Source organism: Indicator indicator, chromosome 5, assembly GCF_027791375.1.
Source record: "Indicator indicator isolate 239-I01 chromosome 5, UM_Iind_1.1, whole genome shotgun sequence".
Taxonomy (NCBI): Eukaryota; Metazoa; Chordata; class Aves; order Piciformes; family Indicatoridae; genus Indicator; species Indicator indicator.
In genome coordinates, this window is record NC_072014.1 from 25,016,307 (window position 1) to 25,040,607 (window position 24,301).

Here is a 24,301-nt window from a genome sequence, read left to right on the forward strand (position 1 = left end):
TGAAGAGGGAAGTCTAATCCTGCCAGTACTCTTGGTGAGATCAAGCTAGTCCTTATGAGCTAACTTTGGTAGTATTTCTGACTGTAGGGGAAAAAAAAAAAGGATTTATGTTTTCAGCCCAGCAACACAACAGTGTGTAGAGTCTGTTGCAAACCCTTATGATAAAAGAGTGCTTGTCCTGAACAAATGATTTTCAAACCAGACAACAGCAGAGCATAAAAGATGGGAAGAGATCAAATCTACAAATAAATTTTATTTCCTTTTAATAAAGTTGTAAGAAATGCATATTTTACCTTCATTCCAGGTTGAGGGGAATAAAAGAGATAACAATAACTTGCCATATTGTTGCATCTGTGCTGCAGAGTATTTGACCACTTATTAAAAAGAATTAAAGCTAACATGTTGTTTTTTCCTCCAAGTCAGTTGCAGAACTAGGAATGCAATTATCCTCTCTACATATTAAAAACTCCATAATTTCAGCATGTCCATTTCAGTTTGGAATGGTAATAAAATAAATGTACTCTGTATCTTGAATTGGAACCAGGTCCTCAGGTATAAATGATTGGGTTTTGGTTGTTTGGTTGTGTTTGGTTGTTGGGGTTTTTTGTTTGTTTGTTTTGTTTTTTACAGTTGCCTTCACAAGTTTCCCTCCACACCAGGAAATCTGAAAAAAATGTGATTTTTACATCTCTCCAGGTATACTCACTTGGCAATCATAATGATCTGTCTACCTAACACAGTTTCTCAGGAAACAATTCAAGGTCCTATTTTAGAAGAGCCTTTTAACACCTGCTACACACACAAAACCCCACTCTCTCAGCTGGCTTGCTCTAGGACCCAGAGTGACTGGGACTGACAGAAATCTTCACCTGAATGAATTTTCCCCTTCTACCTTATAAGGAGTCCAGGAAAACAAGGAAGTGATAACCATGTTCATGTTACTTTATGCAAAGCTTGTCCTCTTTACCTGCCCAGGTAGCTCTTGTTTTCACTTTTATTCATGCTCTGTTGCTGTAGGGTTGAAGTTTCCACGCAATCTGGTGTAGGTGCCCCCTGAAAACAGCCCTTCTAGGAATGTACTATTTTTATGACATTCTACCTTTACACAGACGATAACTGACACGCTCATACTTTCTTGTCACGCAGTCAGCACTGAAAACGAATGGGGATTGAATTGCTTTGCCTCTGCTTCCTATTTCTGCAAAGAAATAACTATGTGCAAGGTAAGGCTCGGGGGGTAGGGAGAACTATTTCAAAATCATTTTTGCATTGTTTCTTGCTTGAAGTGGATTCAAAATACCTTTCTGTCTTTTTTTAATTTCTTTAACAATTTTTTTTTTGTTGTTGTTGTTGTTGTTGGGGTTTTTTGCTTGTTTGGTTGGTTTTCGGTTTTTGTTTGGGTTTGGTGGGTTTGTTTTGTTTTGCTTGATGCCTTCAGTGCAAAACTGCAAATTCATCTAAAATTTATGTGGTCATTACATAGCACAACATATATGAAAGAGAAATTTGAGCAAAACAACTAAACACTTAAATCCACTGAACAACTTAATACTATACAAATGACTGAGTGCTTCTTGGATGCTTGCACAATAAATTCAAATCAGATTAATCTACAGACCCAAGTGAGGCAGTTTTAGGTGTCCAGGACAAATATAAATCGCTTCTTTTAATATCCCTGGTTATGTTGGAAATGTGTTCCCTGCACCATTCCAGAAACACTTGCAACTCTTTTATCAGGTGCACTAGAGAAAACAAGTAACATGTTCTCAGTGAATGGCATCCATAAAGCATGCAAAAGTATGTTAATTGCCAGCAATTGTGGGAGTTTAATTTCTGTTAGGGAGTTAATCTTCTACCAAGAGAAATTCCATTATGAAGGAATTTTATAAGTAATCCTAAATATGGCTAAATGTGTGCATTTCCTACCTCCCTCATTCCCTGAACGACAAGATTCTTCATAAATTGAATGATTAACCACATTATTAATAGTCTTTTATCTTCTTGGATTTAAATCTAGGGACCTGTTCTCAGGAAAGCACAGTGACTTGTGAAGATTGTTTGCTTTCCGGACCGCAGTGCGCTTGGTGTTTTCAAGAGGTAGAGTAAATGATATCAAAAAAATTTCAAAGCAATACTTGAAGTGTTTGTAGTAGCTCTGATTGATGAGGTATTGACTTAATTGGGTCAGCTCATGTTTTTGTAATGTATGCAGTACTTGGTGAAGCCTTGCTGGGAATCAAAAGTGGAATTCAATCTAGACTTTGTGGTCTATTATTCATTGTGGGTTTGTTTGGGTTTTGTTAAAAAAAAAAAACAACCACACAAAAACTTATCTCAGGCAGAAAGAAAAGTGCTATTAGAGGGGCTCAGGTCATCAGCATCAGGGCTGACTCACACACAGCAGTGATGATGAAGCACCAGACATCAAATCAGAGACCAGACTACACTTTACATATTACATGCTAATCCAGACAGTGTAAACAGAAAGTGCTCCAGTCAGATTGCATACACAAATGATGAATCTGTGGTTGATTTTAAGTATGACAATAGTGTCCAGTTGATAATTAGTACAATACTGGTGTAAATGTTTTGGCTAAAACATCTGGTTTTAAAAAAAAATATCTGGATTGTGTTTCCTATGCATCTGTTGCAGACTTTCTGTGTAACCCTGGGCTTAGCATCTCTGCTTTTAAAAGTTTCACCTGTAAGTGATGCTAACTCATATCTCCTTACTTCATAATAAATATTCTGGGTCTTAGTTCATTGATGTTAGCAATATGGCAATCACGATTCAGAACTTGCCAGAAACAATAGAGAAATTAAGTAAGTCTTTTTCAGGACACTTTCAGATATACATCTTTGATGGGTTTTTTTATATATGTATTTTTAATAGCAAACTGACACCTAGGGTTGGATCAACATGCAGCCTTATGAAGTAGCTGAAAAAGATCAAACAGCACTTAAAAAAACCCAAAAAACAAACGTTTGCTAAAAATAATATAGAGGCTTTCAAAAAATGATACCACAGGAAAAAAAATCCCACCCACATTAGTGTGTTTACAGTAGTTTTTATGTTTGTTCTTAATAACCAAGCCAGGATTTTCTTGAAATGGAATTTGATCACATAATTGTGACTACTGCCATGTATTTGCAGAAAACAAACATGAAACACAATTGATTTAAAACAAAACAAAACAAAACCCAACCTGTGAAAATATTTAAAACTAGAGTAGTGAATTTTTTTTTTTTTTTTACTTTGTTCATAGGCTCATTCACTTGTTGGCTAAAGAACAACTCATCAAGAGTGCAAAAGACATAGGAGCTTTAGTGTCAGAGTAAACACAAATGCCTCCAGACAAACCACTGTATGCCCTAGGACAAAAACACACCTTGTAATTGGATTTGAAATACAAGTTTGCCTCTTGTTTTGAAAAGTTACAAAATGTGTAACTAAAAAAAGATGATATGGATCTCCCTGTGAATGTTTTATAATGGTACCTGATTTTATGTGCACTGAATTCAAGAAGCAGTTGCTGAGAGTTTTGCCTGAGCAAAGACATCAGATTGAGTCTGTAGAACAACAAACCACTGTTTCAGCATCGCTTCTACCGAAATATGTAAGATCCTTGATAATTTTCAGGCATCAGTGATGAAAGGTCCCAGTTCTGGGTTTAGTAAGTTTAAAGTAAATTTGGTTTGCTTTGGGTGGAAAGTTGTTCAGTGATGAATTCAGAGAATATTTGTGGCTTAATGGCTGAACCCCAGGTTGTTTGCCCAAATCCAGTAGAAAAGAGAAAATCAAGTAGGATGCTGGGCCAAATGTAACCAGATAGATGTGAGCATACTGGGAGCCCTGCTAGTGCTGGGAAGCAAGAAAGGGAGGCTGCTGTGCTTGTTGGGCACCGGGCACAGCAACAGGGATCTGCTACCAGCTTCAGTGAACATCTTAAATAAAGGTTGAGGAGAAAGAGTAGGTCAGAAAAAAAAAAAAAAACAGTGAATGCTGGATACCTTGCCAGTTTGTCACAAAATTTGTAGGAGTTTATTATCTGTGAGACCTCTTCTGTTATTTAAAAATGTTCCATCAGCAGTTTGAAAGTGTTTAGGAAAGAACTGATGAATTTGTGCCGTAATCCTGTAACAGAAAAAACGGAGGCAGGGGGGGTGGGGGCTCATGGAGGTTTATGTGATCATTACCAGTGCTGTGAGAAGCCAAACACAATGAGCGGCACAATTCCCATTCCCCAACAATAGAGCAGTTTCTCTCAGGATACTAAATTAGTGTAAGTTACATTAATTATACACCTGTGTAACATGATCCATGAAGGGCAAATTTAGATTTCTGCACAGTCTAGGTCACCTTCTGCATTAGTTTGCATTAACTTGCACCTTTGTTTCTGTTCCCTGCATTCTGTTCCCAGACCTTTTGTCAATCAGGTGCTGGTGGCTGGTCAGTAAATATTTTTAACTTATCCATTCTTTTTCCTGTTTGCTTTAGAATTACACAGACTTGGCTGGAATTCATGGGAGGTGTGACACTCCAGAAAACCTTTCGTCAAAAGGGTGCCAGTTGAATTTGATTGAATTTCCCATTTCAGAAGTAGAAATGCACGGAAACAAGCCCCTAACTGTAGCAACCCAGAAGAACAATTTTGATGTCACACAAATTTCTCCTCAAAAATTAACTCTCAGGCTGCGACCAGGCAAGTCACTCAGTTCACAGATGTGGGATTATAATTTTATTTTTTTTCTCCAGCCATTGTCATATACTGAAGCTTCTCAGACTGAATGGTCTAAAAAAACTCTTGACAAAATAAAGATAAAAAACCTGCTCTGAGTCCAAAATTATCAGTTGATTTGTCAGATGAAAACTAGGTTCAACTGAGTTCAAAATGCTTTTAGAAGTGTTGGGTACATCATAAAAGTAAGGATATATTTTTTAGGTCTTTTATTCTCTTGCCACTGAAGTCACAGGGAGAGAATGGAAACCCCCTACCTTGCTCCTGTGCCTCTTCCCCCAGGTGTAGCACACACTGTATTTTAGAGGCAGTACAAACCTTGCTTTAAGGATTTACAAGGTAGTGGTGCTTATGGAAACACTCCACACCTGCTCTGGGGTCCTTGAGAGGTGATTTTTTTTTTTCCTGAAGAAAATCTGCAGTAAAGAAATGTAAGAGACACTCTTGGGTCCTATCTTAGTGTTGGAGCTGAAAAGAAAACCTTTGTGTACAGTCTGGTTTTCTTTACCTTACTAAAGTACAAGTTATATTCCGTAAGTGTTACCTTTAGTTTTAATTTAATATCTGGATTTTCTAAAGCTCCATACTGCTGAACTGATATTCTTATATTTTTTCTGAAATTATTTTTAAGCACTACTATTTTTCTCAAATTATTTAAAAAAACTACTATTTTTAAAATCACAGAAATCATTCATAATGGATGATTGTGGCTTTGCTGAAGAACAGGTTAGGAAAAAATCCCAAATCACTAGAACTACTTTTAATTCTCCAACCCCCGTTTCAGATTTTTATTGGCAGAGAACTTTTGAAGTTATTTTATTCATTCTACTGGTGATTTAAAATATTGGATAATTTTTACCATATATATAGAGATATTTATATATATAAATTCATTAAGAAATTGGCAGATCTTGTAACTTCTGTGTAGAAGTGTTAATATGCATACCATTTTCCCATGTTCTTAACAGGACATGAAGAAACAATACAGATCAAGGTTCGCCAAACAGAAGATTATCCAGTTGATCTCTATTACCTCATGGATCTTTCAGCCTCCATGGATGATGATCTGAATACAATCAAAGAGCTGGGTTCAACTCTTTCTAAAGAAATGTCAAAACTGACAAGCAACTTCAGACTGGGGTTTGGATCTTTTGTTGAAAAACCAGTTTCACCATTTATAAAAACTACAGCTGCAGAAATAAGCAACCCTTGCAGGTAGACAGGGGAAATATCTACATCTGTTTGCATGCCAACTTTAAGTCATAATAGCAATCTTTAAGATAAAATTAAATTCAGCAGCCTCACCAGAACCTCTGCCCTCTTCCAGGGTCAGTTTGGGAAACAAGATTTGTTTCTTTTAGTTTTGCACTCTGACCGTTATTCTGTTGAGTCTTATATTGCTTGGAGACAGGAATCTGGGAGTGATTCTGCTCTTTGGTTTTTGCTGCTAGTTACAAACGTGCTTAATGGGTTAACTAACAGGTATGCTGAATTCTTACATATTTTTCTTTAATTTGCTAGAATATTTATATTTATATTTATATTTATATTTATATTTATATTTATATTTATATTTATATTTATATTTATATTTATATTTATATTTATATTTATACATATGAATGTTATTGATAATCTGACTAAGCAGGTGCAAACTCAAATGCAATACAGAATAGCAGTTTCATTTACACATTAGTGTTGGTTTCCCATTTTTTTTTCCCCTCTTTTTTTTCCTCTTTTTTTCCCCTCCTTGAAGGCCTAGGAGTATCCCCCAAACCGTAGTTCTTTCCTAAGAAGGCACAGCAGGGAGCATGGCAAGGACTGCATGCTGTTATCGGGCTGAATTACTCTGCTCTAGGAGGCTTTTCCCAGGTTTTATGCACTGCCCACCTCAGTGGATGCTCTCTGATTATCTTGTGTTTTTCACTACATCTGTCTCAGAGAGAGAAGAGAGATACATGACCAAAACCTAATCCAGATAGGCCTGCAAAGTAGCCATTGTAGTGATTTTTCCACTTTGTATTATGTGTAAGCTTGTTCTCGTTTATCTTGTAGAAGCGTACCATATGAGTGCTTACCCACCTTTGGATACAAACATGTTTTGCCACTAACAAATGATGCTGAAAAATTCAATGAAATTGTGAAAGGGCAGCAAATCTCTGCTAATATAGACACTCCAGAAGGAGGCTTTGATGCAATTATGCAAGCAGCTGTTTGTAAGGTAAATGAAACTTCTAGGTATAATATTCTTTATTTTGTATATTACCACTTCTGGCATTAAAGGGTTGTGTTTCAAATCAGCAGATCACTATTATTCCAGACTTTTTAAATGCAATTCAAGAGCCTCATCAGATTTGAGTGAAAATACTCTTGGCTGTATGAAGTAAAACATACATATTGCAATATTTTAGTGTTTCTTTTTAATTGTCAGGGATAAAAACCCAACAACAAACAACCTTATAATTACTGCATCTGTTTTCTTGGTTGTTTTTTCTTTAAATATTTTTAATTAACTCTATTTAAAGTAGTAAGCAGATTGACATGAACATGGTCAGCCTTTTACTAAACGCAAGAGACAAAATGTTAGCCAAAGACAATGGCACAAACATCATCTCTCAGGGGATGTTGTGATGTTTTTGACCCTCCCTTGAAAATTATTTCCTTCGTTTACGCTCCAAATCTTTTGCTGCATTTCTATACTGTGAGTGCAATGCACCCTGCTAAACTGATGTATTTTTAATGACAGGAAAAAATTGGATGGAGGAACGATTCTCTTCATTTGCTGGTGTTTGTGAGTGATGCCGATTCCCATTTTGGGATGGACAGTAAACTGGCAGGGATTGTTATTCCTAATGATGGCAACTGTCATTTGGACCATAATAATGAGTATTCCATGTCAACTGTTCTGGTAATTTACTATGAATTCTGTACAACTCTCACTCTGGAAATGTAAAGATTAACACAAGCAACTTAGAAAATTAATGCAAGTATGCCATTCTGACTGAAATGTGTTAAAGTTGAGGAATCCAGATATTTTATGTAATCTTTTTTATTTGTAATTGTACATTTCAGTGAAAAGAGCTGATAGGAGTCGATAGATTATGGAGTTGATAGATTATAACTAAGAGAAAAATAAAGCACAAATCTTATTACTCCCCTGATGGCTCAGAAAACACATGGAATGGGACTGGCTAATATTTTCTTCTGCAGGGAAGGCAAAATTTTTGTTTATTATGATCCCTGTAAGGGTGTCAATTGAGGAGGAGTTTAGGAATTTGTAGGACACTGTTCATGTAGGAGAACCTTCACAGCTTAAGTTGCAGCCTTCAGAAATACTAAACATACACATTATGGTGTTCACTGTAAGGCACATGCCCAGTCATTCTGGGGCAGTGTTGGTCTTTGGATTGCATATATATCATCGTTGGTTTTTGGATTGCATATATATCATCGATGCTACTGAGCCAAAGGTCCCAGTATGGAGCCTGAAAATGTACTTTTCTCAGAGGGGTTTCCTTAAAAACAACACAAGGAGATTCTATACACTGTCTTTTACTTTGTATACATTTAGTGCCTAATTATAGTTTGCAATATGCAGGGAATACAGTGTTAATTGTGGTTATTTAAATGTGCGTTTAGCAACCGGGAGCGCGTGAAAAATGTGTTGACGTGGCTCTCTTCCCTGTGTTTGCAGGAGTATCCCACAATTGGACAATTAATTGAGAAACTTGTGCAAAACAATGTTCTGCTAATTTTTGCTGTGACGAATGAGCAAGTTCACATATATGAGGTGAGCAAACTAAAACGTTCAGTGCATCAGTATTTGTTTTACAGTTCTCACCTTTTCACAGCTGATACTGTAACGCTAGCGCTGAGGACTGGGTTCTGCGAGATATTTATGTAATTAATGGCTGGGAAATTCTGTTATAAGAAGTCTCTTTTACTTAGGAAGTACTTCATGCATTGATTTCAATGTTCTTAGGTAATCTTTAAATTTGATTTCAAGTTGAATCACACTAATTTTTTTAAGTGGAAGATTGTCACACTAGGCATTGCTAAATTATTCAGTGTAATAATTGATTAGTATCTTGTATTTGACAAGGCTAGAGGACTGTTGAGCCTTTTTTTGTTTTTATAAAACAAGAATACATTCTGAAAAGCACTCTTGTATTCATGCTCTGCTCTGAGATCATGGGATATTTTTTTCAGCTGAGAGTTTTATTAATTTTTCTTTGTTTCTGTTTCTTTCCAATGAGACAAAGAGGGAACTAGCAAAATGATTAAAAATACAAAGCATTATGAACAAAGTCTTCTTCCTTCACCTATCATCCCTTGTGCCTACTGAGGGAAAACACTTAATTATGGGAATTTTTGACTTTAGGGCTTGTGGAAGCCTGAGCTGTGGTGTAATTCCCTGCTCTGGGAAGTTATGTCACAGGAAATGTGAGCCAGGAGCTGGGTAGTGGTTATGGATATGCAAAGTCCATATTTTTAACAAGCTGAATATCATTCATACCTGCAGCTCCATCAGTCATCTGTGTAGGCACCTGTTTTCAGCCTCCACAGCTACAAGCTCTCCTGAAGCCCAGTGCTGCTTTGGGCCTTTTGGTTATTCTATCTGTGAGCTGAGGCAAAGCCTCCAGTGGCTGCTGTTTGCAGTGAATGTGAACAAAAGCACTCTAAGATAAAATAAGAAGGATACTAGCAATTTCTATTTCCTTTCTGCCCGGTCCTGCTGCTGGCTCAGTAGCATCTATGATATGTGTGTTATCATAATATTCACAGATGCCTTTTTAGTGAATAGCTTTCATAGAATAAAAACATTCCCTGCTGCTTGGTAAGGCTCAGCTGAGACTGATGATGCAAAAAGTTAGACATGTGTGAATGTATTTTAAAAGACTCTTTTTTGGGGGGAATGGGGGTGGGATGGGAAACCATTTAAATAAATAATCTCAAATTATCACAGCTCAGTGTAATCTTCACATGCAAAAAGGAATTCTAGATAAGAATTCAGTGAGGATAATAAGGGGATTTGCAGCCTAAACTTGGCTGCTTGGGCACATATCACTGCCTGAAGAGGGATAGTGGGAGAGAAATTCATTCAGGGTTGTAGCAAGGGAGGCAGTTAGAGTGATTCTGCTAGTGTAAGTAAAGGAATAAGAAGAAAGGTGCTCCTTTGGTGTCATAAGCACATGGAAAATAGCAAAGGTAGGGATAAAGTTCTTATGTTACAGCAGAGAGAGCAGATGAGGTACCTTGGGGTATTCACTTGTATGATGTTTTTCTATTTCTGTCTTCTGTGTAACCAGGGAAGACTCCTCAGTGCTTCTGCAACTGATTCCAGTTGTGGAGTTGTCTTGGGTGAAACTAATACTCCAGCTGTTTGACCAAAGTTTCAAAAGACACTCCTTTCATAAGCAGATTCTCAGATTACAATCTTGACAAGGGAGGAAACTTCTGCCTTTTGGAGCACTGATTGCTGTACTTCTTTAAAGAGTGCATTGAATACTGAGCCAAACTGTGAAAATTTAGATCAACAATAGTAGAACTCAATCACTTACAAATGCAGTAGGATTCTGTAGTCATAGCACAGATTAGTTAGAATTTCTACTTTCACTAGATCTCATAATTGCTATCCCAACAGGGCCAAAATTAATGACAAGGGAAATATTTTTCTTTATTTTAATGGGAGCTGTATAAATAAGGGTTGTTCTGGCAGGTGGGTTGGAGGTAGGTTTTTTATGTATAGATTATGTATTATTATTATGTATGTATTATTATTATTATGTATGGGATTATATTTTCCCTTGGAAATTGCTAGTGGTCACCCTCAGAGTTGGCCAAGAGTGTTCTTATCAGGGAGTTTCCATTTCAGTACCCCTGTGTCAGTGTTACACTAGTATCAAAGTTATCAGGTGGTGCCTGGGAAGACTAAACAAAGATTTATAGCTAACAAAAAATGCAACCTGTTGTTAAACCAACTAGAGAACAGTTTGCTCTTGTTACTTTCTTTGTTAGGGAAGAAAATGTGTGACTGTCTTCTATCTTGTAGGATATACAGTAATCCCATTCAATGTATTTTATCTGCTGCTTTAATCTTTTAACACTGCTTTCTGTCACTTAATTGAATAGCTATAGTTGATATGGTCTGCTTTCTGTCCTGTAGGTGATGTGAAAAGTCAGTCAAAGAAAGTAGAAAAATCATATAGAAGTCTCACACTGCAGTTTTTCCACACTCTGGTGTACATTCAAAGGTGTATGTAGAATCTGCAAGCAGGGCGATAGTGTTGTACTTTCATTTGCATGATTCAAATTTGTAATAAATGTAAATAAACAGGTATCCATGATTAAGAACATAAAAAGAAGAAAACAAGTCACTGAGTGTTATTCTTGTGTAAAGGCCACTGCTCAAGTGGCCTGGACGATCTGGGAGGGGGCCCTAAACTGGTGCATGGGCACCACCATTAAACCTCTCTTGTCTTGGTGTTTTTCTCCTTTTTAAAAATTGATGAAAATTCTTCCATGTCCCTCAGGAAAAAAAAAAAAACAACAACAACCTCCCAAACTTATTTATCCCTTGATGTGGAAAGCCTCTCCTCAAATATTTTGTCTCAAATCTACTTAAACTCAACATCTAATTATATCAGATCCCCAAATTGATCATTGCTATTTACGATTCATTTCTTAGGGGCAAAGGTGCACTAAAATGACCATGAGGACATAGAAAGCACCTCTTTAAATAGACTTGATAGATTCCATTATTCTTAAGTGCAGTGTTCAGACTCTCATATATATATATATATTTCTAGCTCTGTATAATCCCCAGCAATTTAGACAAAAATAATTCAGTCATTTAATACTCTTGATCCTCTTCAACTGAATTTTCAGTTTATCCACTTACATGTATTATGCATTATTACCTAAGACACAAATGTGATGGATTGCACAAGCACAGAATATGTATGCTTGTAACATAGCTGGGTTTAATCTTTAATCTTTCCATGCAACCACCTACTACACAGCAATCTAAGAGAGAGGGAAACTTTAGATCTGGTTCTCTCCCTGACCACATGAACTTTAAAGGCTGTGTTTATAAGGCCACTCAAAACCGAATGCAAGAGAGAGGAGGAAGTTCCTTACACTGAGCTCTGATAATTTGAGATTATTTAAATTATTTCCCCCCCACAACACCCCAAAAAAGAGTATTTTAAAATATATTCATATATGTCTAACTTTTTGCATCATCAGTCTCAGCTGAGTCTTACCAAAGCAGCAGGGAATGTTTTTATTCTATGAAAGCTATTCACTCAAAAAGCATCTGTGAATATTGTTATAATAATGATATTTTGACAAAGTGTGTAAATCCTGTTTTGGTAGAAAAGAAAACAGCAGTCTTTAAGGTTTCATGAAGTAGTTGCTATTATTGTTGTTATTATGTGTTTTCAAACAAAATTCTTTAAAAATCTACTCAAATTTAGATAAGGGGAAAGAATCCCTCTTTAATCTTCTGTTGAAACTTACACTGATCTCTTTTGGACAGATCATTCCTTCTTTCATCACAGGAGAATGTGGCTGGAAAATTGGGGTTTTCAGACTGCATTTCAATACTGAAAATGGAGCTAAAACCACTCCAGTCTCCACATTTGTACAGGATTTCAAATTATTTATATAAATTTGGCACGATACTCTATTTATAATGAAAATTCTTCCATCATTTACACTATTAAAAGTTAGGCATAACCCCACTGAACTCAAATATATAATTGTCAAATTTTACTAGCATGCATCAGAGTGCCTCTACAAAACGGCAGTTCACGTTTTAGTAAATACTTGCTAAAAGATAACATCTGATGGTATCTTTTTGGTTGTTTTACAATAGTAACACTATAAAAGCATCAATCTGCCTCACCTTGTTAATAATGAAACAGAAATATTTGCTAAAATGTAGGGTTTAACCAAGGGACTAGAAATACACACTTAGGGCTGGGATTGCAACATCATCCTTGTATCACCATGCAGAAAATTTTTGTTCAAAGGGAAAAGATAGACCAAAGCCTTCAGAACAGTATATCCCTGCTGTTTGTTTTGCATACCATAGATTAAAGGGTGCTGGCCTTTAAATTCCAGTTTTATCATCTTTTCTTATAATTACCTCCGGAAAAGTCCAAGTGTACAAAATGGAGTTTCAATATTCTAAGAATCCTTGAGAGAGCACTAATCACAGGAGGAGTCAGGAATGCAAGCTCACCAGCTGTAACATATAATGCAGTTAATCCCACTGATTTACAATAGCACTTTAGAAATCGAATGAATGATAAGTATTCCATACATAATAAATAAAGTAATCACAGGGCTTGGAAGACGTGAAGTATAAGAGAGATATAAAGGTATTGAATTATCCAAGTTATTGAATTACCCAAGTTTATTAATAGCTCTCTGGATTTTTTTTTTAATTAAAATAATAGCATTGATATTGTAAATTGAGGGGGGGAAAAACTAAAGCATCAATATTACAATGTGTTGGGGTTTGGGTTTTGTGGGTTTGGCGTGTTGTTTGGTTTTGGGTTGTTTGGTTTTTTTTTTTAATCATGGACACTTCTTATTTTCCAAAGGCCAGGGTACAAATAACAGAACTTCACACAGGAAACAATCAAGCAAGATAAATTTTAATTGAGCATGTTTAAAATCTAAGTGCTAGATGTCATGTTAGTGTAACGGTGAAATTTAATGGAAGAAGAAATAAAAATCATCACTGAGATAAATCATTTAATCGGCACTCCATTATTAATGTAAAGTCAACATACCATCAATCATAGCCACAGACCACTGGGGTATGTGTGAGGTGGTACATCAAATGTAAACCAGTGGCAGCTTTTTAAGGGCCTTTGCTCAAAGTTTCTGCAGCCCTTAGTTTAATCTTCTTAAGTTCTGTGCCCTCACTAATCAGAATTCAAGATGCTCAGTTGCTTGCTGTTACTGAATGTAGGGCCTGAGGCTCTCAAATAGTACAGCAGTAGGGCAGCTGGATCTGGTTTTAGTTATGTTTATTAAAGAAAAGCACAACTGTTGATAGAATATTTCTTCCTTCTTCATTCGAGAAATTAGAGCTGGAAAATACTATAATACGAGGCTTCCAAGCACACAAAGGTGATTTAACAATATAGGTCCCATTAATTTTTAATTAAATTAGCACTTCTCTGTAGAACTTTTTCAGCAGGATATATGTTACTGAGCCTGCAAGGGTCCTTTAAATGTCATGATTATTTATTTTAGTTGGCTTCAATATATTTTGGGGTTTGCCATATGGTAGCTTCTAGTCATCTAGTCTTTTGTGTCCTTTAAAATTCTTTTTTATATTTTCAGAACTATGCAAAGCTTATTCCTGGAGCTACTGTTGGACGACTACAGAAAGATTCTGGGAATATTCTCCAGCTGATCATTGCTGCATATCAGGTAAGATGATTATGATGTGTTTTCTTCCTGCATGTCTGCACTGCCTGAATCAGATCGCAATTCGGTGTTTTTGATTCTTCTTATGCACTGATTACAAGGACGTTATTTTTTATGCTTAAATGCTGACCTTAACAGCAAAAGTTTCATTCCTTATGAGGACTAAGTGAGCATGGAAACAAAATTCCTGTAACCTTCTGTCATTCCCTAGATCTGCTGGAATGCCCAGTTTGCATCAGTGTCTCATCTATCTTGCCTTCTTCATAGCCTTGTATAACACACCTACTCTTAAGCCTGCTTTAATATAGGCATTCAGGCCTCCTAGCTCAATACCTCAACAGTATTACAATCTGTAGCTGTCACCATGGCAGATGTACAATTGCTCTGCAGGACTCTCTGGGGAAAAAAGCACTATCCTGTGTTCAGTGCTCTTCTCTGCTTTAGCAATTTGATGCTGCCCCTGTGAGGCTGTTCTGAGGTTTTTGGAAAGCAAGAATGTAGGAGCTGAGATGGGTTTGTTTAGATATTACCAAGAAAAACTGTAAAGATGACAGGAACATAAGCACAGCACTGTTGTTCGGAGCTTTGTTTGTAAAAATGCATCCTGGCTGCCTGGTTCTCTTCTGTCAGAAGAATGTTTTTAGACAGTTTTACATGTTTTACACAGATATATTAATTTACATATATACTGATTTACCATAGATTTCTCTCTTCCATTTCAGCTCCCATTTATTACACCCTTGCTCTACACATTCACTACAATGCCAAAGAACTCTCTGCAAATAGCTTCTCTTTCTTTCCTTATTTTTTTCCTGTTCTTCCCTTTATCACCTGAATGAGATGAGCATCATTAAGATCAAAATTATTTTGGTCTTGATGACAGGAAGGCAAAATAAATTCTTCGAATTCTTATAACTCTCATCAATACAATTGGTGGTCTTTTCAATTAGATGCAAAATACCACAGGACTCTCTGTCCTATGAAAAATTAAATATGCAACAAACTTTAAGGTTGCTATTGGGAGTGTACAAATTGTAATACATAAGGAGGGGGAATCCTTACATGAGCAAAGCTATTGCTAAGCATCCAGTGGCAGCAGGATTTTATTTCTGAAGTAAAATCTGTTGTTAGACTCATCAGGATTTCTTGAGGCTGGCACTCTAACATACAGACACCACTTCCTACATTTGACCATTGAAATACCATTGTATTGTCCAGTAAATAATGGAAAATCAAAATAATTGTCCCAATGTTGTGACCTGGCACATTTGTAAGTACAGAATGATGCTTCCTTTAACTGCAGTGTCACATCACCTTCCACCTTGCTGGGACAATAGAAAGCTGAAGAGTGCATCCTTGCCTTTTCCCTTTGGTGTCTGCTTGAATGCCTATTGTCCATGAGTCTTTTTTTTTCTACTCTCTTTTTGATCCTGCAGATATTTTCAGTCTCCATTGCCTTCTGTGGCCAAAAAAAGTTAATTGGCACTGCGTCAAGACACAGTTTTGAACTACTCCCTAAGCTTTAAAGTTTCTCTGGATGCAGCTTAGCTGTGGTTTTACAGAGTTTGGTGAATAACTGCTCTGCATTTACCTTATCTTGATGTCTTCATGATTTCATAATATTTTACCACTGAGACACCTTCCACTCCCTCCACTCTTCTTTCCAAATTAGACAATCCCAGCCTTTGAAGTCTCTCCTTGGATGTTCCATCTCCTTGGTGACTTTAGTTGACATTCTGTTTACCCTCCCTGACTCCAACAAGTCCTTCCTGAGATGTGGAGACCAGAAGAGCTTGCATCATGCATAACAGGGCATGCTGAAGTTCATACAGAGGCAAAAGGATGCCATCTGCTTTGTTCTCAGCATTCCTGCTTATGACACCCAGGACATTTTTGTCTTTTTAGCTGCTGCATGCTTTGAGTAGATCATCTTTCAGAGCTGTCAGTAGTGACCTTTGTGCAGCTCCTGGGTTGCTTCAGCTGGTCTTGGTTTCATTGTTTCTGTGGGCAGGGTTTGGAGGGGCACTCTGAGCTTGGTGCTCAGTCCTCTCCCATAGTGGCAGAGAGGCAGCTGCAGGAACTGTGCTCCTGCCTCCAAGCCGTAACTCCATGTGTTCTCATTCAGGTACAGCATGTCTGGACCATGCACCAGAGTTGCTCATAGGTTCTTAAAATCCCACATGTGTTTCAAGATGTACAAATTGTGCAAGTAGCAACATGTCACACTCAAAATTTACTACAGCCCGTTTTATTAGACTTAAACTTAAAGGCTAACAGTCTTATTGCTTCATGATTGAAAATTTTCCAAGCAGGAAACACTGAAAACCACCTTATTTGACAGAAGTGAAGACATCTGCATTCTTTTGGACTGGGAGCAGGGAAATGAGGGTAGGCTTACGGTTAAAAGTCACATGCAAAACCGAAGACCTTATTCCATTTTTGTCAGAGACTTTTCATGATACTCTCAGCAGTGTAATCCAATGCCCTCTGTCTCTGTTTCTTTACATTCAGAAAACAGAATAAATAACTACTTGCCAGCCAAGAGTAGAGTTAGGCTAAATCTTCTAACGCTTTTGAAGTGCTTTCTTCTTTGCTTGCTGTACAAACACAAGGTTTGCTAATACCATTCACCATGTGTTACTATCTGAAATCTTCAGAGAGGAAGTAAGCAAGTTAGGAAAGTCGGAGCTGTCAAAATATTTGTTGCAAGGAGTTCTTGTGTTCTTTCCAAGTATGATTCATTTTCTTCTCAAGCATATTTCTGCCTGCTTTATTTAATATTGAATTCTGCATAATTCTGTATTGCAGATCTGTAGGCTAAGATGCATTATGACAGATATCAGGCTGTTCGGTTAAAATTATACCAGGATTTTCAAATCTGAGAAAAATTCAACTTACTTCTTTCTTTCTTTCTTTCTTTCTTTCTTTCTTTCTTTCTTTCTTTCTTTCTTTCTTTCTTTCTTTCTTTCTTTCTTTCTTTCTTTCTTTCTTTCTTTCTTTCTTTCTTTCTTTCTTTCTTTCTTTCTTTCTTTCTTTCTTTCTTTCTTTCTTTCTTTCTTTCTTTCTTTCTTTCTTTCTTTCTTTCTTTCTTTCTTTCTTCTTTCTTTCTTCCTTTCTTCCTTTCTTCCTTTCTTCCTTTCTTCCTTTCTTCCTTTCTTCCTTTCTTCTTTCTTTCTTCCTTTCTTCCTTTCTTCCTTTCTTTCTTTCTTTCTTTCTTTCTTTCTTTCTTTCTTTCTTTCTTTCTTTCTTTCTTTCTTTCTTTCTTTCTTTCTTTCTTTCTTTCTTTCTTTCTTTCTTTTTCTTTCTTTCTTTCTTTCTTTCTTTCTTTCTTTCTTTCTTCTTCTTTTTCTTTCTTTCTTTCTTTCTTTCTTTCTTTCTTTCTTTCTTTCTTTCTTTCTTTCTTTCTTTCTTTCTTTCTTTCTTTTTCTTTCTTTCTTTCTTTCTTTCTTTCTTTCTTTCTTTCTTTCTTTCTTTCTTTCTTTCTTTCTTTCTTCTTTCTTTCTTTCTCTCTTTCTCTCTTTCTCTCTTTCTTTCTCTCTTTCTTTCTCTCTTTCTTTCTCTCTTTCTCTCTCTCTTTCTCTCTCTCTTTCTCTCTCTCTTTCTCTCTTTCTTTCTCTCTTTCTTTCTCTCTCTCTTTCATTTATAGGAAAATGAGGGCAAAGAACTAATATACTAAAAATCAACTTTGTAACAGTGCTTTGTCTGTTATTTCATTCAAAAAACTTTTGTGAACCACAGGTATTTTTCTGTGAATGTCTTAAAGCTATTTGTCCCCAAGCTATGGCCAAGCAGCATAGAAGTCTTGACAGGTATCTAAGATCTAAGAAAACGGAGTTTGTCACAGTTTAGGTAATCGTTTTCGGTGGTGTAATGTGCATATTTTGACCTCACACAACAGCAAGGTGTGTTCAAGTGACACAGCACAGCCATCAGGATTCAAAGTCTTATGACTTGGTGTTCAAGAGCATTTTAATTTTCTTTCAGAGTTGCACTGTATTTGAGCTGGTGGAAGAAGGACTACTTGGTGATATTTCCTATAATATTAGCACATATCAACATTCGTAGTTTTATCTGGAGGGTTGTTATACTTAGTCCTTTTCTGAGACTCCAGCTATGGCAAACATACTGTTATCTAAGACTCTCTGCATTATTTCAATAGTAGCACAAGTACCTAAGTCTAAAATGAATGTGAAGGGGAAACTGGGCATATCTAGAGCTACCACCATTACAAATCTGTTGCCTGGAACACAGTTTTGCTCCCCTGGCTGCATGCTGGAAAGAGCTCTGGGTATTACATGAATGTGTCTTGCATGTCAGGTCTTGTATTGGTTTACTGGCAAGGTTTTCCAGGTTAAAAGATGTTACAGAAATTCTACACACAACCCTAAGACAAATTTCCAGGGAACTGAGGACATGTACAAAGGACAGGGAGTAGTTGTTTATGCAGGTTTATACCTATTCTATTTGTTTTACCCTACCAGACCTTTACTCTGGTGAATCACCCAACGCCTTTACTAGAGTGATTCACTGAAGTAATGTCAGTGTGCTCCTCATGCTCTGATTGAAGTGCAGGGGGTATTTTGTAAAGCAATTAGGCTTGCAAGAGCACAAAGCCAAGTCAGTGAGACTTTTGCTCAGCAATTACTGAGGTACTTTTGAAAAATTTCCATTTGCTGGCTCCACAGTCCAATGAAGTCATAGGGAATTCCCCATGGTCTGCCATAGGTTTTGGATTAAGGTTAAGCTGTTTAAGCAATGTTGCTATAAAATGTTTTAAAGAGTTAAATATACAAACCTGGTATGAGAGAGTTCAGGAAGTCAGTTTTTCATTTAAGAAATGAAAGTTTCATTGGACAAATCGATACAAGAAATGAGAACATTGCTGAATACAATTAAAAATAGCTCATGAAACAGGAATTTCCGTCAAGAGGAGGAAAAAGGAAGGGAGTGAGTCCCCTTAGCTGCAGGAGCTCATGGCTCTGGCACTGGAAATGCTGGGCTAACTTACAGAGGTCCTGCACTGAGCCAAATCTGAGCTCAGAGCCTGCCCTGCAATGAGATTGTGAGGTTTTATTCTATCAGGGGAGATAAAGAGGGAGCAATATTGACATAGGCTTGCTAATCAGGGAAAGCCCAGCACGAGCAATGCAATCAGGGACACGAATCTGTTTCTCTGTAAGACCAGAGCTAAAGGAGAACCTCTATCAGTCAGTGATGAAAGATGGTTTAATAAAACATTGAATCTCTTCTCCTGCAAGGGCAGTAAATAAGTCCCGTGACAGGGGATATTAAACTGATACCAGCATTGCTTTCCACTGAAAGATGGTTCTGTTGGCGCTTGCGTTGTTTGGCCTGTTCCTCATTTCTCTTGCAACAGAAAAGTCTGTATGTGAAGTGCCAAACCCACAAATTTACTCCTGCCTAAGCTGGGATACATTGCAGTCCATGTTACACTGACATGGAGCATTAGGGGTACTTTGCAGTATTATCACTCCATTCATCTCACACCTTTTTCCTTCAAGGAGCTGAGGTCCGAGGTGGAGCTGGAGGTCTTGGGGGAGACAGGAGGGCTCAGCCTCTCTTTCACAGCCATCTGTAACAATGGCACCATTTTTCCACATCAGAGGAAATGTTCTCATGTGAAAGTGGGAGACACAGTAAGTAAAGAACAAATTCTTGATAGACATGAAGTCCAGAGAATTGAGGACACCAAGGTAGAGAGTTTGCTCTTTGTTAATTTTCCTCCAAATAAGTTAAAAAACAGTAGGTGGTATCTACAACCCTGTTGTTCTATCCTCTGCACGTGCTTCCAGAGCACTCTGCAGAGTTACGTGTGCTGCAGCTCTAAACTGCCACTGTTTTGTGTTCCAGGTGTCTTTCAATGTGACTGTAAGTCTCTCCTCTTGTGAAAAAAACAAAAGGCACATTGTGATAAAACCAGTGGGGCTCAGTGACACGCTGGAAATGGAAATTTATCCCCAATGCAGCTGTAACTGTCGTGCAAAGGCTGAGATGAACAGCCCAAAATGCAACCAAGGGAAAGGATCATTTGAGTGCGGGGTGTGCGTCTGCAGCCCAGGGTACGTGGGGCCACGCTGTGAATGTGACGAGAGCTCCCTCGGCACCAGCTCCTGCAAGGGCTCAGCAGAGCAGAGCTCCTGCAGTGGCAGAGGTGACTGCTACTGTGGGCAGTGCGTTTGCCACTCATCCTTGTACGGGAAGGTGTACGGGCCACGCTGTGAATGCGATGACTTCTCCTGTGTGAGGCACAGAGGGCTCCAGTGTGGAGGTACAGTCCCTTGGCACTACTTTAGCATCTGCATTTTAGAGCTTTATTGTCTCATTCAAGCTATGAGCTTGTGAATCTACAGTTTCCTTGTATATTCCATCTCAATCAATTCTATTTTACTATTAATTTACTATTTCTGAATGATCTTTAGACTTAAGACACCTTTAACCATTCCATAGCTGCTCTAAGTTGTGCTGGCTTTATTGGATCATATCAGCTACCTGAGTCAAAATTTTAATGGCTGTACATGACTGTAGCTCCAAGGATTTTTAAGTATATTGACATACATCAGTGTTAGGCAGTGTACAACTTCACTCTGACATAATTATCAGAGCACATCAATCTCAATTAATTAATCTTAGTTAATAACTTTGGGGATAATTCTGGTATTTTCATAATTTAACCCAATTAACTCAATGATTCTTAGTTTATCTTAGTAAGATACGGTCAGAATTTGAAAACCTGCATTAATACTTTTTCTTTTTCCTGGACTATGCCATTATAAACCAGAAGTGATTCTGTTGAAACAATGGGAATAAGGATTAAACTGGCAGGAACTGGCAATGAGACTGTGCTGAATAGATAGGCTGAAATCATGCTGCAATAAATGAAAGAGGATTTACCCATTAGGTTGTGCACTGTCAGGAGATAAAATCTATGTGGAGAACTCCAATGTAGAGAATGGGGCTGCACTGGTTTACAGCCAGTCTAAGCAAAAAAAAAGGTGATTCTTTGGCTTAAAGTTGAAAGTGATGGGGGAGGAAGAAAGATGTTTAAGAGTGAGAAGAGTTGGACAGGGGAAAGTATCTGCTAGTATGGAGAATGTTTTTTAAGGGCATCGTTCTTATGAGGAGCCTGATTTGAAGTATAATAAATGTTTTTGCAGGCAATGGTGACTGTGACTGTGGGGAATGCACATGCCACAGCGGATGGACTGGTGAATACTGTAATTGCACGACTGACACCAGTGCCTGTGTTGCTGAGGATGGGACACTGTGCAGTGGGAGAGGTGAATGCATCTGTGGGTCGTGTGCTTGCACCCATCCAGGTGCTTCGGGCCAAACGTGTGAGAAGTGCCCTCTCTGCAGTGACCCTTGTAATTCCAGGAGGTAATGTCATAGGTTCATGTCTCTGATGTTTCTTTCAGCCAGATATGTATTTCCTACTGTGTCTCAGCAGTGTGCTTACTGCTTACTTGAAATTGGATTTACAGACTAGAACCCAAGAGCTTCCTTGCCACTTGAGAGGCAGTCCTAACTTGTGCATCAACCCTTTATCTCTTGTACTGAACAACTTTATGGAAAACAGTTTAATCACCTTCAATCAGCACAAGTAAAACATCACACTTTCACTGCTGTCCTTGGCTGTACGACTAATCAGAATGGTGGCCTTGTAAAAACAGATGAACCTCCTTCTAGTCCATAGTATAAAATAAAAACACCCCAGTATAGCTGCTACAGCAAAACTGAGGATTCTCAGAAAAATTTAGCATTTTTATTACAGTTCTCAGGCATATGAATTAATAAAGTCATGCTGTCTGCTCAAGCTTTACACATGTGCAAATTCATAGTCCAAATTCAGTTAAGCTTGACTGAATTATAAAGCCTTAGCTATGTCAAACTAGGTCATAGTCTGGGGATGAAATCCATGGGTAGCTGTATGTCATGTACATTGATGATAAATTGCCAATGGTGAAGTGCCTTCTGTTCACAGAGCATACAAAATGTATGTAGCTTTCCTGCTGTGATGCATGGTGCATGCTAAGATGCATGAGAGAAAAAGCAACCAAAAATATGTGTGACATAAATCTGACCACTTTAAGTATGCTGACTCTCAGCTGACCACCCATGCTTATGCTTGTATTACATGAACTCTTCTTGCAGGACTAAAGTCAGTTCTAAATGAGCAGTGTTCAGTAGAACTTTAAGCTAGAAGCTGAATTAGGTTTCACAGAATATATGTTATTAATGACCCTGGTTTCACCTGCTGAGCACCAAGACAGTGTAAATTGTGTTAATGTTTCATGATGATGTCATGGTTTCTTACTTAGAGTTGAGGCCCATTTCTCTCCACTGCTAGCTCAGCACCACTGTATTTTTATGCCTGCCTACACTGCATCTGAGATGAGAAGTTATTCTGTGGCACATGATTAAACCATCATTTCTGTTAGTGCTAAATTTGACCTATCGGTTTGTTCAAAGCTTGAAGCAAAGAGAACTCCTGCGTGAAACTGCTCCAAACACGAAGGACAGTGCTGCTGTTTTGCTGTGCCTGATTTGGCAGAGAATAAGAAATCTGAAGTTACACAGTGGGCTTTACATTAGCTGTTTAAACATGCATATTTTATGCAACATTAGATCTTTTCTATTTCAGTGATTTCCCTTGCTAGAACACAAGGCAAGGCAAGCCAAAAGAGAGAGAAGATTGGGAATACCTGGGTAGTGTAACCAGAACAGCTGAAAGACCAGGTCAGAGGGGAAGGAGAGCAATGGCTAGGAAGCTGAGAAAAAGAACGATAGTTCGAGAAACATGACAAATACGACAAAAACACCAACAGCACTGAATTTCTCTCCATGAGATAGAAGCTATCCCATTACCTTTCACTATTTGCCATCTCCAGAGCCAGTGATAAGGTCATCTTCGTTCTCTGAAGATAAGCATATTCCCATGGATATATGTAACTCAGCGCAACAGGAGACGGACAGGGTTTTTGGAATGTTTTGCTGCACTTGTCTTTTCTTTTTTTCAAGCAGTCTGTCCTTCAAGCTGCTTCTCAGAATCTCAGCACCTCAATCTGGCTGAAGCTATTTATGAAGAAGAAGCAAGATACATTTTACATCAAGAATGTTCATATGTGAATCATATTCATTGTTTCCTTTTTCCATGCATAAACTCTGGATTTATTAAAATCTACATTGAATTTCCAGTAATTTCAGAGTCTTCTAAAGGAACTGATTTAGACTCTGTGTTTTTAAATAATATTCCAGTCATTTCACCATTAAGTAAACAATTTTGCCACGAATTGCATTAGTATAATTAGGATCTAAGTAATTCTTGAGACAAGTAATCATATTCAAGAGACATCTGTTGAGACACCTGAAAGTGTCTTAATACATTATTCAACAGACTTTCCACAAAAGAAGATTTATGGTAGGTGCCCCAGCTTGATCTCTCTGAAGTCTATTTCAGATATTGTTCATCTGATAGGCATTCCTTCGACTGGTATTTAGCATGAGCTCAGCTCAGAATATTTATTTTTGAAAATTAATGTTATGTGTGAGTAACCCCATGTCTTTGATAGACCAACAGGAATAATGTTGCCTGGGGGTTCTGTTTGGTAGCTAATAAGCTGGGAAAGAAAAGAGGACAAGAAAGAGCATATCCACAATACCTTTAATCAGGTGGGGGTTTTTTGGTTTTGTTTTGGGATTTTTTTTGGTTGGGCTTTTTTTGTTGTTATGGGTTTTGCGGTGGTGTTGTTGTCAACACCTATGATATTTCTGAGGAGTATTGTATCCGTAGCACAAGACCTTTTGTTTAGCTTCTTTTTAAAATGCAGATGCATACACACTGCCTTTTATATTGTTGCTCTGTGACAGGCAGAGATTGATGGGCTGCTGAATTATTTTCTGCAGGAGCTGTGTGGAATGTCACTTGGCTTCCGATGACAAGTCACCAGGAGAATGCAGTGAAAAATGCAAATTGGTTGATGCAACTGTCAGCACTGCACAGGGTCTGTACACTCAATTTTCCTTTTCTCTGTGTGTGCATGATTAATGATAGCCTTTTCTTTCAGTAATTTTATATTTGAAAGTAGCCTCAG

At 37.6% G+C, this 24,301-nt stretch overlaps 1 protein-coding gene across 1 annotated transcript in view; it reads left to right on the plus strand.

The window, feature by feature from the left end:
- Nucleotides 1-1,162: 1,162 nt before the first annotated feature.
- ITGB6 (integrin subunit beta 6) overlaps nt 1,163-24,301 on the plus strand; it is a 31,715-nt gene continuing 8,576 nt past the window's right edge. Inside the window, exons 1-12 of the mRNA XM_054381382.1 lie at nt 1,163-1,223; nt 2,018-2,097; nt 4,499-4,703; nt 5,708-5,954; nt 6,795-6,960; nt 7,486-7,647; nt 8,434-8,529; nt 14,103-14,192; nt 19,712-19,846; nt 20,061-20,478; nt 21,365-21,587; nt 24,114-24,211. Of these exons, the coding sequence (XP_054237357.1) occupies nt 1,163-1,223; nt 2,018-2,097; nt 4,499-4,703; nt 5,708-5,954; nt 6,795-6,960; nt 7,486-7,647; nt 8,434-8,529; nt 14,103-14,192; nt 19,712-19,846; nt 20,061-20,478; nt 21,365-21,587; nt 24,114-24,211 (1,981 nt within the window). The remainder of the gene's footprint in view (nt 1,224-2,017; nt 2,098-4,498; nt 4,704-5,707; nt 5,955-6,794; nt 6,961-7,485; nt 7,648-8,433; nt 8,530-14,102; nt 14,193-19,711; nt 19,847-20,060; nt 20,479-21,364; nt 21,588-24,113; nt 24,212-24,301) is intronic.